This window comes from Perognathus longimembris, chromosome 6 (genome assembly GCF_023159225.1).
Source record: "Perognathus longimembris pacificus isolate PPM17 chromosome 6, ASM2315922v1, whole genome shotgun sequence".
Classification (NCBI taxonomy): domain Eukaryota; kingdom Metazoa; phylum Chordata; class Mammalia; order Rodentia; family Heteromyidae; genus Perognathus; species Perognathus longimembris.
In genome coordinates this window covers 79,626,190-79,640,340 of record NC_063166.1, presented here as the reverse complement: position 1 = coordinate 79,640,340, position 14,151 = coordinate 79,626,190, and the positions used below count along the sequence as shown (strand labels likewise).

Genomic DNA, 14,151 nt, shown 5'->3' with positions numbered 1-14,151 from the left:
TACTCTGAGCACATTTTCCCCCCTAATTCTGGCCCCCACCCAGATCTACTGGCTAGAAATCGGGAGGTAAGAACTTTTCTTTGGGACCTGCCTCTAGAATACCAGCGCGGACTCCAGATTGCTGGGGATTACAGGCGTGCATGGCCACACCCAGCTGCTGTCCTCTTCCGGTGTTTTGAAACGACATCCACAAGAGGTTTGCAGTTGAGGGAAACCTCTCCAGATCTGAGGGCCTGATTCCAGATTCCTACACTTCTTTCCAGGGCAGTTTTGAGTGCACATTGGCTTACTCTCCCCCAGCGTTTCTCACGTGGCGATCTCTGTCTGTATTCTGTTAGGCGGGATGACAGGTGTTGTTGAAATATGATAAAGAAACCTTGGAGTGAGGGTTGGAACTCCTCCTGGGCCCAGCCACTTCCTAATGCAGGCCCTTTGTGCCTCGACTCAGTTTCCTTCGTTTCAAAATGAAGAAAGCGGGCTGAGGATATGGCCTAGTGGCAAGAGTGCCTGCTTCCTATACATGAGGCCCTGGGTTCGATTCCCCAGCACCACATATACAGAAAATGGCCAGAAGTGGTGCTGTGGCTCAAGTGGTAGAGTGCTAGCCTTGAGCAAAAAGGAAGCCAGGGACAGTGCTCAAGGCCCCGAGTCCAAGGCCCAGGACTGGCCAAAAAAAAAAAAAAAAAAAAAAAAAGAAATCCTAGGCTAAAATAAACCAAAATAATTAAAAACAAAAAAACAAAATGAAGAAAGCCACTGAGCAATCTCCCGAGGACAAAACCAGGACCACGTACTTTCTGTGGTCTGCAGTGCTTCCTTACCCAGGGCTCATCCAAGCATTTATTCATTCATTTTGCTATTTCAGACAGGACCTTGCTATCTAGCCCAGGTTGGCTTCGACTCAAGATCCTCCCCACCCCTCCTAGGCCTCCCAGAAATGATTATCACTTGGAGATTCAAGTGATACAGTGGGTCGCACCTTGTTCTCAGGGCAGAAATGGCTAAAAGGTTTTTAACCCCCACCTATCAAAGTAAGTAGATATAGCAATTTTATTAAGTGAAGTTTTCCTTAGGCAGCTAGAATGTTCTGCGTGGTAAAACCTAGTGTATAGGCATTGAGATTTACGGGAGAAACCCCTTATACAGAAAAGGTGTTGGAATGTTGCGATCAGTCAGTTCAGGCAGGGGTTAATTGGCTTTTTAATTCAGTCTCAGGGTTCTAAACTGCTTCTATGCATTATGAAACTCTTCCCTTACCATTCCACCCTTGAGCCTAGGGTCTATCTTATTTGCTTTCGACAACATGCACAAAAGATTTGCAAGCAGTGGTTCAAAGGCCCAGAAGTCAACCTTTCTCCAAGAAGGATTTCTTGTTAGCTATCAATATCCCAAACATGAGAAAGCTGCTTTATTTTTCTCCTGTGGGCTGTCCAAACACCCCAGGTGAACACGGTAAGGGGCTGAGCATCCAATTTTGCTTTTCCTTCCTGATGAGCTCTCAGGCAACTCTGACAAGCCAGGGACTCAGGGAACGAGTAACCAAGAACAGGCAAAGCGAAGAGTGTGGAGGAAGGATTTCGATTTGCACAGTCCCTTGCAATGAAGGGAAATGTGGAGGAAGGATTTCGATTTGCACAGTCCCTTGCAATGAAGGGAAATGTGTGTGTGTGTGGGGGGGGGAAGGCCCAGACCCTTGGAAAGGCCAAGCAAAGACTCAGAAAGCCGGGAAACGGTCAAGGTTTATTGAGCATTTACTTTATGCAAGGTAGTTAGCTTAATTAAATACATATAGCTGGTATGACCGTAAGAGATTATCGAAACACACATACATGGATTTCCTACCCTCTTCCTATCAGGATAATAGGATTATTTTGAACTAAATATCTCTTCTGTAATAAAGTCTTAAGTTGCAAAACAAACAAACAAACACCCCATGTCAGCCATGCAGGGCAACACTTGGTTCCTTTGACAGCGCAGAGAGAGTGCAACACTGGAGTAATAAAGTCGTGTGTGGTGCTTCCAGCCTGGGGGGGGGGGAGGTGGGGGTGGGGAGTGGAACCGCCTGGTGTTTTGATATTATCTCTGACTACCTTCCCTTGGAATCTGCGTCTCCATGTTTACTCTAGTAGCCAGTTATTTCCAAGTGTAAAGAGAAAAAAATCAAAGTTCGCATTGTAAAGACAAACTCACTCTCGCAGGTCTCAAGGCTTTGGGGGTGGGGTGGGGTGGGGGGTGGGGGGGTGAGGGCTGGGGCTCCCAGCCTTTCGCACCGAGGTGAAATTGGGTTGGTGGGGCGGGCGGGATCTTCCGCTCGCCATCTTCCCGGGTCGCTCGCGTGGAATGGCACGGGGGGCGGGGGGGGGGGAACGTTCCCATCCCGAGAGGAGAGATTTCCCTCTCTCAGCTTGTGTTTGTTGTTTTAGAAGTTCAAAACAAAACAACCCCCCCTCCTGCCCCCCCACCCTCCCCCCCCCAAGCCGCCGCTCTCCCACCGCGGGAGCCGCGCGCGCTCAGCTGCCGCCTGCGTTGGCCTCGCGATCCCCACCAGCCATGGGCGCTGCGCACTCCCTCACTTTGGAGGTCGCCCCCACACCCCCATTTCCCCCCCCCCTTTTTTTTTTTTTTTTGGTAAGCAACACCGCCTTTCCCCCCTCCTCCCCCCCCCCCCGCCCTCCCGCCCGGGATTTGGCCTGCGCCGCAGCCAATCTGCGCTCGGATGCTAATGGGCCGCGGAACACGCCTTTGTCGCGTGGAGGGCCGGACTACAAGGCCCAGCATGCCTCGCCCCTCCCTGATCAATGAGGGCTTATTCAAATGATCTCTGAGGTCTTGGACCCAGGCCAATCAGCTGTCAGGGCTCATGATAAATCGCAATGCATTATTGATAATAATAATTACCGGGACATGCGCGTTCCGGCCGAAGGGGGGTAAATTTCCCGACTCCGGGAATTGGTGGCGGAGAGGGCGAGTTTCCCCGGCGCTCCGGCCCCCCGATGCGCGCACCATGTCGAGGCGCAAGCAGGCGAAGCCCCAGCACATCAACTCCGAGGAGGACCGGGACGAGCAGCCGCCGCGGCCGGCCCCGGAGCTCGCGGAGGCGGCCCCGGCGGCCGGGGAGCCGGGTGAGTGGAGCTGGGGGGCGCGCGCCCGCCCGAGACCCCCGCGGGGGGCGCCAGGCGCACGGGGACCCTCGAGGGTCCGGCTTCGCCGCGCAGATGGGGGAACCGAGGCCGGGGGGGGGGGGGCTCCGTGCCGGGGGAGAGCGCTGGCAGCCTGGCTTCCCCGCTCCCCACCCCCGGCCCGGGCCGGCTTTCCACGTTCTCTCTTCCCGCCTGTGTAAGTTTCCCCCCCACTCGCTCGCCCTCGCTTCCCTCGGGCTCCTCGCCCCCTTAATTGGTTCCACTCCTCGCCCGCACCCCCCGAGGGTCCCCCTCCCGCCCTGGCGCCGCTTTTTAAAGAAAGCGACCCCCCCCCAGGTCCCCACCCTCTCCCACCACCCTTGGGGGCTTTGTGGGAGGCTGGAGGAGGGGCGCGTCCTGGGGCCCCCCCCGGGGCGATCGGCTGCCCTCGCCCCTCCCAGGCCCGGTGGGGGAGGGGGCGCGATCCCTCCCCACCCCCAGGGGCTCCGAGCGCGCGGCCACCCGCGCTGCGGGGCTGCGGCCCCCCGAGGGCACCGGTGGGGGGGGCTCGCCTTGCCCTTTTGGCTCGCCTCCCCTTCTCCCTCCCCCTTTGGCTTTCTCCTCTCCCCCCCCCCCCGCCCCCGGTTATGCCGCCTGCCGATCTTCGCCCTAACCTTTCGGGGCCTGACCTCCAGCCATCTTTGATTTCCGACTTCCTAAAAATAACCGCGGCCCGCCCCGGGGTGCGGGCTCCGGGGGCCCGGGGTGGCGCGCGCGCCGCCTCCCCGCGGGGCGCGCGCTCGCCGGGCTGGCCTCGCCGGGCTTTTCGGGGGGTCCCTGCCCGGAGGCTCCCACCGCGCGCCCCGGAGGTGAAAGGGGAGAGGTCGGGCCGGGGCTGCGCGGTCGCGGCCGGGGCGAGCTCCCGGGGCTGACCCGGCGCACGCTTCCGCGGGCCCCAGAAGTTCGGGACCCCCCGACGCCGCGGGGTCCCGGGGGCCGCGCTCCCGCCCCGCCGCCCCCCTCGCCCGGGAGGGCTCCGGCGAGCCCGTGGCTCGCTCCCCTCCCTGCCCGCCAAATCGTCGCCTGATCAATTCTGAGCGTCTGCGTTGGGGGGGGGGAGGGCGCGCTTTTTTTTTTTCTCCGCCTCCCCTCGCAGCTTTGCTCCCTAATTCCCCCGCCGTGGAGGGCGCAGCGTGGCCACCCGGGACGCCCCACTTTCCCGGGGAGAAACAGTGGCTCCCCTTTGGCTCTCGAGGAGGGCGATGTCGTTCTCCCAATTGGCCGTAGTTGAATGCAATCTTCATTCGCACACTTCGAGAAAGTTTATCCGGGGCAAAGGAGCCGTTCCGCCCTGGCCCGAGGGGGGTGGCTTTGGGATGGGCTTCCCCCCCCCCTTTTTTTTTTTTTTTTTGAGGGGGCATCGCACGGTCAGGGCAGGGCGTGTTCGGTCCCCGCCGCTGGCTGGGCGCTCTTTGTGCCTGGGTTGGGGGCCTGGGGGAATCGTGGAGGCCACCTGGAACAAAAGGGTTAACCCTCGGCCCGCCGGCTTCCTCCGGAGAGGAGGAGCGAGCTCGTGCCCTGACCCCTCCCCTGGTCCTGCGCTGACCTCTCTTCCCGCTTCATTTTGGGTGGGCGCACGCGAGTGAGATGGGGCACCGAGCTTGGCCCTCGTAGGGGAACTCGTGGGTGAGCACTTCCGACATCCACCCGGCTGGAGTTGGCCTTCGCCTAGCCGGGGCCCCGGGGCCGGGCCGGGCGCTCAGCGCCCACCGCGATTTGGGAGGGGAGTTGCCCATGGATCCCGGGGTTGGGCGCACCGCGGTCCAGCGGAGTTGCGCGCGGGCGCCCCCCGGAGGCGCCGGACGCCCGCCCGCCCGCCCGCCGCACCTGGAGAGCGGGGCCGGCTGGACCTAGCACCCGCCCGCCGCACCCCACCCCCAAGACGCTCCTTTTGAATTTTGACTTGATTCTTGGGGATCGTCCCCGGCCTCCGTCCCGGGGCTCGCCAGTAGGGCGCCCTCAACCGCAGCTCGGGGACCGGAGGTGCTTCTCCCCGAAGAGCCCGACGTTTCGCCCGTACCTTTGGGGTGTTGGCATTGGATCGGCTTTCAATATCGATGATCGGAATAGCTCTAAACGTGGGGATCGGACTAGTTGTGTTTTGCCACGCCTTTCGGGACGAAAGGTTTATGCCTATGTCTTTGGTTGTGTGAAAATGAGATGAGCGCCATAATGAGATGGAAAGGAAAAACATTTCAGGTGGTCTGGGAGATTAATACCCAAATCGAAATTAGTATTTTTCTCAAAAACAGTTTCAAATGCCCATTGTGCTAAAAATAGATTCCTACGATTAGGATGGATGTTCAGGTTTCTACTAAACTCTCTTACTGGTATCTAGTCGGAAGTGCTTGCCTATACTAGTTAACGTTTCAGGCATAAATTGTCCCAGTTTCCAATTTTCCCAATTTCCCTTTTTTTAAAATTCATTCAAGACAAATTGCTGGGGAGATGCATTAATTCACTGTGGAAAGGGCACCCACACTCCACTGGGCCAGGTAGATGGTACTTTGCTGTGGAAGCTTCTGGTAGGTGGGGGTGGGGTGAGGGGGCTGGAGAACCATTTTGGGAAGGGGAGATGATCCTTGAAGTCTTAATAAGAGTTTGCGCTGGGTAACTTTGAAGCCAGGAAGTCCTTTGAACATTGTAGCACTCGGTGATTTCAACTACCAAAGGTCTATGGGTATTGGGTATGTGGTTGCTAGGTTTGTTCAAAAGTAACTGTTTTTCCTCTTGTGGCAAGATAGTGTTGAGCAGTTCATTGGAAGAATTCTGTGGAAACATTAGATCTCTACTCCATCTCCAAGTACTTTGGAGTTAATTCTCACAGCTGGAGTAGCTGGTGTTTTGGTTTATTTAGTTGGAGTAACTTTGCCCCCACCCCAGTCCCGGGACCTGGGGGCTGTTGCTGGCTGTGGTTTTGCTGTAGTCGGTGATGGGGTTGTTTTCCTTGTTTCCAATATGAAGAAACCATGCTTAAGGGTTGAATTTTGTTTGGAGTTGTGGAGCAAATCCTGGAGCAGTCACAACACCCAAACATGTTTAAAAGCCTCACTGCGGGCCAGAGCTTCATTGTCACTCTACAACCATCTTTTCTTCCCCTTCTTTTCTCTCCCCGGGTGTGTGGGGCTTTGTTCCAGGGTGCCTGGAAGAGGGGGGTGGGGAACAACTCCTGCCCTCATGGAGTTTGTAGATTTGCTTGGAAGACAGTAGAGGCAAACGGGAACCTTCTAGAACCTTGATACACGCCCCCCTCCCCCCCCAGCCTTACTTGACTTTTATACCCTTCCAAAAAATCATTACCATAGGGCCCCCAGAACTTTGATCCAAGATTGTTGGAAACTTTTTTTCCCCCCTAAAGATCTTAGTTAAGTAGAAAGTTCTTTTCTCAGTCTACTTAGCCATTGACAAGTTGAGTTAAAGACTTGGTTCTTAAGTGATATTAAACTGTTGCTTAAGAAAACCACTTTCAACTGGTTTAATTCTCTGGGGGCATGATTTCTTTCTTTCTTTCTTTCTTTTTTTTAAAGAATTTCTCCTAGGGGTGGGGAGAGGAGGAGACCCAGTCAGCCTAAGATAATCTGGTCACTGTCAATTCTTTTAATATAGGAATCACAAAAGATAAGCCTGAGTCATAATGCTTTTATCAAGATATACAGGCTTTTATTTTTCTAAGCAGTTTCAGTGTCTCAAGAATTTGATTGGCCTCTAGATTAACTTTCTTCCCATACAATAGTAGGAGTTATTTTCTCTCCATTTGGCCCAGATTGAATCCTAGACCCCTGCTGGGTTTACTGCATACTTCCCACTTAGTGGGTAACTGGATGTGGAGAGATAACCTTCCTAAAATTGGGGGTGGGGGTGGGGCAGGGTGTGTGTGGGGGGGGAGGACTGCCGGGTAATCCCTCTGAACTTTGCTTTTCTTCCTTTCGGGTTAATTTAAGCATGCCCAGCAATTGTTCCTCCCGGAGCCCTCTTAGGCCTTGGCAAATACGCTCCCAATGTTTGTCCACCGAGAGGCGGAGGTAGCAGTACATTTTACTGCAAGAGCAAACAGAGCTGCTGCTGTTTTAAGACCCAAATGGATGTTGCTGGTGTTGTGTGGAGGCTGGGGGGGGGGGGCGGCTGGCGGGCTGGGGGCTCTGTACAGGGCAAGTAGCTGGTATGGTGGGCCGTAAATCACCGGGAACTGGTGGATCCTTCCAGGAGAGGAGGTTAACCTTTCTTCTGCCGAGGACTGAGTGGTGTTCAGCATCCATGAAATACAAGTGCCTGGAATAGGTGGACATGGAAAACCCACAGAAGGGGGGCACGGGTGGCGCATGCGGGCCTGTAATCCTGTCTACGCTGGAGGCTGAGATCTGAGGATCATAGCATTCAAAGCCAGCCCTGGCCAAAAAAAAAAAAAGCCCCTGAGACTCTTAACTCCAGTGAGTCACCAGAAAACCAGAAGTGGCCCCGTGGCTCAAAGTGGTAAAGCACTAGCCTTGAGCAAAAGGGCTCAGGAGCAGCGGCACCCAGGCTGCCAGTTCAAACCCCACAAAAACAAGTCTCAAGCCCTAGGACCAGCTTGCACACACACACACACACACACACAGAGAAAATTCCACAATGAACACAAGAGATTCAGGTATGCTGGGCATGTGCTAATTTTGTTTTGTTGCTGTGGGGGCTGACCTAGGCGGAAGCCCTAGCCACGCCGCCTCTTCTGGCTTTTTTCTTGCTAATTGGATTTTTTGGTGGAGTTTTCTGTCAGGCTTGGCTTATACAGAGGGTCCTGGGGGAGGAGTAACAAGGTCTACTGGGGATTTGGTAATGCTAGCTAGACAGAAGGCTGAGATCTGAGGATCACAGTTCAAATCTAGCCTCAGCAGGAAAGTCCTTGAGACACTTGTCTCTAATTAAACACCAGGAAACTGGAAGTGGAACTGTGGCTCAAAGTGGCAGAGCTCTAGCCTTGAGCAAAAGAGCTCCTAAGGACAGTGCCTAGGCCAAGTTCAAGCCCCAGGACTGACAAATACAAAAGATCTAGCTAGCATCCTGTCTGGTGACGCCACTATATCTGTGATTCAGTCAGACCCAGGCTCTGCCCCGACCACTGGTGGGTTTCTTACTGCCTTAATGGAACAAATCTTAAGTTTTCGTCCATCACAGTGAGAGTAGTTCCCCCCCCCCAATGTTACTTTCATGACCTTCTGCACCACTTGAGCCACAGCTCCACTTGTGCCTTTGGTGGCTGAACTGGAGATAAAAGTCTCTCAGACTTTCCTGCCTCGGCTGGCTTTGAACCTGAGATCTTGAGAGCTCAGACTCCCGAGTAGCTACGATGATAGGCGTGAGCCATTGGTATGGCCGGGGAAGAATTTTTCTTTCCTGGGGCTGGGAATATGGCCTAGTGGCAAGAGTGCATGCCTCGGATACATGAGGCCCTGGGTTCGATTCCTCAGCACCACATATACAGAAAACGGCCAGAAGTGGCGCTGTGGCTCAAGTGGCAGAGTGCTAGCCTTGAGCAAAAAGAAGCCAGGGATGGTGCTCAGGCCCTGAGTTCACGGCCCAAGATATCAGGATCAAAGGTGTTGAAATAAGAGAAAGACACCTAGAAGTATTGGGGGAGCAGGAAGTCTGTCCCGGCCCCTTTCAGGTTGGGGGACTCCGCCGGTTTGTTTTCGGGGCAGCCCTTGGCTTCTCTCCTCATCCTCCGTCTGCCCTTTGCCTGGCTGGGTTCTCTGTATCTCTTGTTTCCTGAAGATACTTGGCGAGCCTGGGTTTACGGGCTTGGCCGGAAGGCGTTTGCCAAGTCCCTATCCACACGTGGTTAGTGAATCTGGGGGGGGCGGGGCCCCCCATCATTCAGGAGCTAGGTCACTTGGTCTCTCTCCCACGCTTCGCTGCAGCGAGACCTGTTCCCTGGCGATCACCCCGCAGCTTCTTAGCTCTTCTCTCTCTCTCCGGTCCTAGGTGCTCCCATGAACCCCCCGGGGGATGGTGACGAGGACGAGGCCCCCGGGGAGAAGGCCCTGGTGAAGCGGCCCCGCCGGGAGGACACGCACGTGTGCGAGAAGTGCTGCGCCGAGTTCTTCAGCCTCTCCGAGTTCTTGGACCATAAGAAGAATTGCACTAAGACTCCTCCTGTCCTCATCATGAGCGACGGCGAGGCGGCAGTGCCCCCCGAGGACCTCACCCCCGGCGCCCTGAGCCCCCAGCCCCCCAGCCCCGGCAGAAAGGAGGGCCCCAGGGAGGCCGAGGGGAAGGACAGGCCCGGGACCGAGCCCATCTTTTACTTGAAGACCGAGACTGCCCTGCCCCCGCCCCAGGACATAAGCTATTTACCCAAAGTCAAGGCTGGGCCCGCCAACGTGGCCCTGCAGGCCCTGCGGGGCACCAAGATGGCTGTGAACCCCCGGAGCCCCGACGTGCCCCCCGCCCCGGGGCCGGGCCCCCACAGCATCCCCTGGGTGCTGGAGCAGATCCTGCGGCTGCAGCAGCAGCAGCTCCAGCAGATCCAGCTGACCGAGCAGATCCGCATCCAGGTGAACATGTGGGCGGCCCACGCCCTGCACTCGGGCGTGGCGGGCTCCGACGCCCTCAAAACCTTGGGCAGCCACGTGTCCCAGCAAGTGTCGGCCGCCGTGGCCTTGCTCAGCCAGAAAGCCGGGAACCAGAGCCTCTCTCTCGACGCCTTGAAGCAAGCCAAGCTACCTCACGCCAACATCCCCGCCGCCGCCGGCTCTCTGTCCCCGGGGCTCACCCCCTTCGCCCTGAAGCCCGATGGGACTCGTGTGCTCCCCAGTGTCGTGTCCCGGCTCCCCGGTGCTCTGCTACCTCAGGCCTCCGGCTCTATGCTCTTACAGAGTCCTTTCTCCACGGTGGGGCTGGATCCATCCAAGAAAGGGAAAGGGAAGCCCCCCAGCATGGCCGCCGTGGACTCCAAACCCAAGGCCGAGGCCCCGCTCTACAAACACAAGTGTAAGTACTGTAGCAAGGTGTTTGGGACTGATAGCTCCTTGCAGATCCATCTGCGCTCCCATACCGGAGAGAGACCCTTCGTGTGCTCTGTCTGTGGTCACCGCTTCACCACCAAGGGCAACCTCAAGGTCCACTTCCACCGGCACCCCCAGGTGAAGGCCAACCCCCAGCTCTTTGCCGAATTCCAGGACAAAGCGGTGCCCGGGCCCGGCCTCCCCTTTGCCCCCTCCACCCCCGCCTCTGTAGACGAATCGAGCCTCTCTCTAGACAGCAAACCCGTCCTGGTAGCAGGCACCCCCTCTGTAGGGCTACCTCCAAATCTCTCCTCAGGAACCGGCCCCCAGGACCTTGCGGGGGGCCCCCCGCCCCATGACCCGCAGCCCGGGCTGCTGCCGGAGAGCGCCCACGGCGTGGCGTTCGTCGGGGTGGGGCCCAGCCACGCTTCCCCGAGGGTAGGCGGCGGCGTTCAGGGCGGCGGGGCCCCGGAGCCGGGGTCCGAGACCCTGAAGCTGCAGCAGCTGGTGGAAAACATCGACAAGAGCACGGCCGACCCCAACGAGTGCACCATCTGCCACCGCGTGCTGAGCTGCCAGAGCTCGCTCAAGATGCACTACCGCACGCACACGGGCGAGCGGCCCTTCCACTGCCGCGTGTGCGGCCGCGCCTTCTCCACCAAGGGCAACCTGAAGACGCACCTCGGGGTGCACCGCACCCACGCGGCCTTCAAGGCGCAGCACTCGTGCCCCATCTGCCAGAAGAAGTTCACCAACGCCGTCATGCTGCAGCACCACATCCGCATGCACATGGGCGGCCAGATCCCCAACACGCCCCCGCCGGACGCCCCCTGCGACTTCGAGCCCGTGGCCGTGGGGGGGGACCACGACGACGACGCCGCCGTCGAGGGCATCCGGGTCGACGAGGTCGATGCTGCTCCCGGCCCCTCGAAGGTCCCCGCGCCGCCTCCTCCCAGAGCCCACCTGCCGTCGCCCCCTCGGGGCTTCTCCGTGGTGACCGCCGCCGCCGCCGCCGAGGCCCCGGGAAAAGGGGGGCCCGTCCTCCTCGGCCTGCAGCGCCAGGGCAGCCGGGAAAACGGCTCCGTGGAGAGCGACGGCCTGACCAACGACTCGTCCTCCCTCCCCGGCGACCAGGAGTATCAGAGCCGAAGCCCCGACGCCGTGGAAAGCTTGTCCTTCCGGGCCGTGTCCCCCGCCACTAGCCAGGCGGAAAGCGTCCCGTCCAGATCTCCCGAAGGGGGCAAGGCCGAGAGCGCGGAGGGCAGCCGCACGGACACGGAAGGTGATGGCGCTTTGGGTTTCACTTAGGTCCGGTCCAAAGAAACCCTGGGTGGCCCCACCCAAGCCGAGTGTGATGCGTGAAGCTACCTGTGCTTTCGGGGTGGCGGGGCACCACGGCTCCCCCCGTGTCCCCGCGTGAGCGCGCTCTTGACCGTGGCGAATGCAGACGGGGAGGGGGATGGGCAGCAGACTTTTGGTTGTCGTTTGTGTTGACTGGGTGACACTGCACCACGGGATGGGAGGGAGGGAGGGAGGGAGGGAAATGGCATCTGGGCATGCGCCAGAGGGCACTTTGGGGGCTGTCCTGGGTTCCGAACTCAGCCCGTGATCTGTGCTGAGCCATGCTTTTTTTTTTAGCCTGGTTGGTTTTGAGGTGTTACTTCGTGCCCGGTTGTGCAGCTTGGCCAAGATCTTTCTCTGTATCCCCCCTAGTTGGAATGGCTGCCATGCATCACCACACCCAGCTCCCGGAATTGGCATGGGGTCTCATTAATTTTTTCTGCCTAGGCTGGCCTGGAACTACAGTCCTCTCTATCATGGCCTCTCAGCTTTTCACATAGCTAGGGTGACGGGCTTGCGCCCACTCATTGGTTTAGAGGATGGGGTGGTGGTGGTGATGTCTCTTGTTTGGGGGCCTCAAACCACAATCCCCCCAACCTCAGCCTCCTAAGTAAGGACCATAGGTGTTGAGTCCCTAGTGTCCCAGCTAAAGGTAGACGACAACTGAGGTGGAAATTTGGACTTAAATTAGATTCGACCCCATGTTGCTTATGTCTTTTGTACAATGACAAAAACGAAGCTTCTGAGTTTTGTTTTCCCTTTTTCTTTTTTGCCTCTGCGTTTGTGTATGTGTGCGCGTGCGGGCAACCGCCAGTCCTGGGGCTTGATCTCTGGACCTACGGGCTGTCTCTCCTCCCACTTGAGCCACAGCTCCACTTAGGGCTTTTTTTTGGTTGGTTCCTTGGAGATAAGATCTTGCCTAGGCTGGCTTTGAACTGCGATCCTCGGGTCTCAGCCTCCTGGGTAGCCAGGGTCACGGCAAGCGGCTGCTTTGCGGTCCGCATTTCCTGTGCCGCCGGGCAGCTGTGAAGCTTTGGCTTAGAATGAAGGAGCGTTGGGATAGTGAACGTTCGGATGTTTTTTTTTTCTTTCTTTGCACAGTGGGTGGAAACAGACTCCCCTCCACGTTCATCCGAGCGCAGCCCACCTACGTCAAAGTCGAAGTTCCCGGCACCTTCGTGGGCCCCTCCGCGGCACCCCCAGGCGCGACGCCCCTGCTGGCCTCCCAGCCTCGCCGACAGGCCAAGCAGCACGGCTGCGCGCGGTGCGGGAAGAACTTCTCGTCCGCCAGTGCCCTGCAGATCCACGAGCGGACACACACGGGCGAGAAGCCGTTCGTGTGCAACATATGCGGGCGAGCCTTCACCACCAAAGGCAACCTGAAGGTGGGCCTTGGGTTTGGGGGCGCGGGGTTGAGCAGCATTTAGCTCTGCTACGTGTGAGCCGTGATTTCCCGGCCTGGCTTCCAGCCTAAGCCTTCTGAGAACTAGGATTGCAGGCGTGAGCCACTGGTGCGGCGCGTGTAGCCTCAGATCTGAATTTCCTTCCCTCCCTCCCTCCCTCCCTCCCTCCCCCCGTCCCTCCCTTTTTTCTTTCATGCCTGTCCTGGGGCTCGCCCAGCGCCTGGCACCGTCCCAGAGCTTTTTGAGCTCAAGGCAAGTGCTCTAGCATTTGAGCTCCAGCCCTGTCTCTGGCTTTTCTGGGTGATTATGATTAGAGATGAGAGTCGTGTAGATTTTCTCTTTCAGGCTGGCTTTGAACCACATGATCTTGAGATCTCAGCCTTCTGAGTAGCGGGATGACAGGCACGGGGGCCGCTCCAGCGCCTGGCTTGAAATGCCTGTCACCAAATCTGATGTCCCAGTCTAGAAAGCAGGCTAAGGTCTCGTGTGGCTGACTGGGTTTGATCTGATCTGGCCAGTGATCGATCGATCGGGAATGATGGAACGTCATTCTATCTGATGGCAGCTCACCCTCTCCCCCTTCCCCCCCCATGTCCCCCTCCCAGGTCCACTACATGACCCACGGGGCCAGCAACAACGCCGCCCGGCGCGGGAGGAAACTGGCCATCGAGAACACCATGGCTCTGCTGGGCGCCGACGGAAAGCGCGTGTCCGACATGTTTCCCAAGGAAATCCTGGCCCCCTCGGTGAGCGCCGACCCCGTGGCCTGGAACCAGTACAGCAGCGTGCTCAACGGTGGCCTGGCCACGAAGGCCAACGAGATCTCGGTGATCCAGAGCGGCGGCATCGCCGCCCTCCCCGCGTCGATGGGCGCCGGCCCGGGGAGCAGCGCCGCCACCGGGGCCAAGATGGAAGGCGTGGCGGCGGGCGCGGGGGGCGCCGAGGTGGAGAAGCCGGGCGTGCCGGATGGAGTGGCCAGAGCCCAGTTCCCTCATTTCCTGGAGGAGAACGAGATCGCTGTCAGCTAAGCCGGAGCCAGCGCGCCCCCCCTCCCCGGGCCGGGGCTCCCCCTCTCCGGTGCTTCCTTTCTTACTGATTCAGTGTTTACCGTTGTGACGGCAGCCGTGGACCGCCCGCCTCACAATCACCCTCCGTAGAGAGAAGAGCCACCAAAAAAAGTGAAAAAAAATGATATCCAAACACACACAGAGACCTTAAAAAAACGTTTTCTTTTTAATTTTTTTTTTT

At 57.9% G+C, this 14,151-nt stretch overlaps 1 protein-coding gene across 5 annotated transcripts; it reads left to right on the top strand.

The window, feature by feature from the left end:
• Window positions 1-3,004: 3,004 nt before the first annotated feature.
• Sall4 (spalt like transcription factor 4) lies at window positions 3,005-13,931 on the top strand. 5 transcript variants are annotated; one of them, XM_048347495.1, is made up of 5 exons: window positions 3,005-3,122; window positions 9,138-11,441; window positions 11,814-11,823; window positions 12,615-12,885; window positions 13,509-13,931. In XM_048347495.1, the coding sequence occupies exons 1-5, from the start codon at window positions 3,005-3,007 to the stop codon at window positions 13,929-13,931; spliced, it is 3,126 nt and encodes a 1,041-aa protein (XP_048203452.1). The 5 variants fall into 5 exon arrangements, with proteins under 5 accessions (XP_048203452.1, XP_048203454.1, XP_048203451.1 ...); XM_048347497.1 differs by lacking the exon at window positions 11,814-11,823 and adding an exon at window positions 6,600-6,604 and having other exon boundaries at window positions 3,005-3,126; window positions 9,138-10,149; XM_048347494.1 differs by lacking the exon at window positions 11,814-11,823 and adding an exon at window positions 6,600-6,604 and having other exon boundaries at window positions 3,005-3,126; window positions 12,602-12,885.
• The last annotated feature ends 220 nt before the right edge of the window (window positions 13,932-14,151 follow it).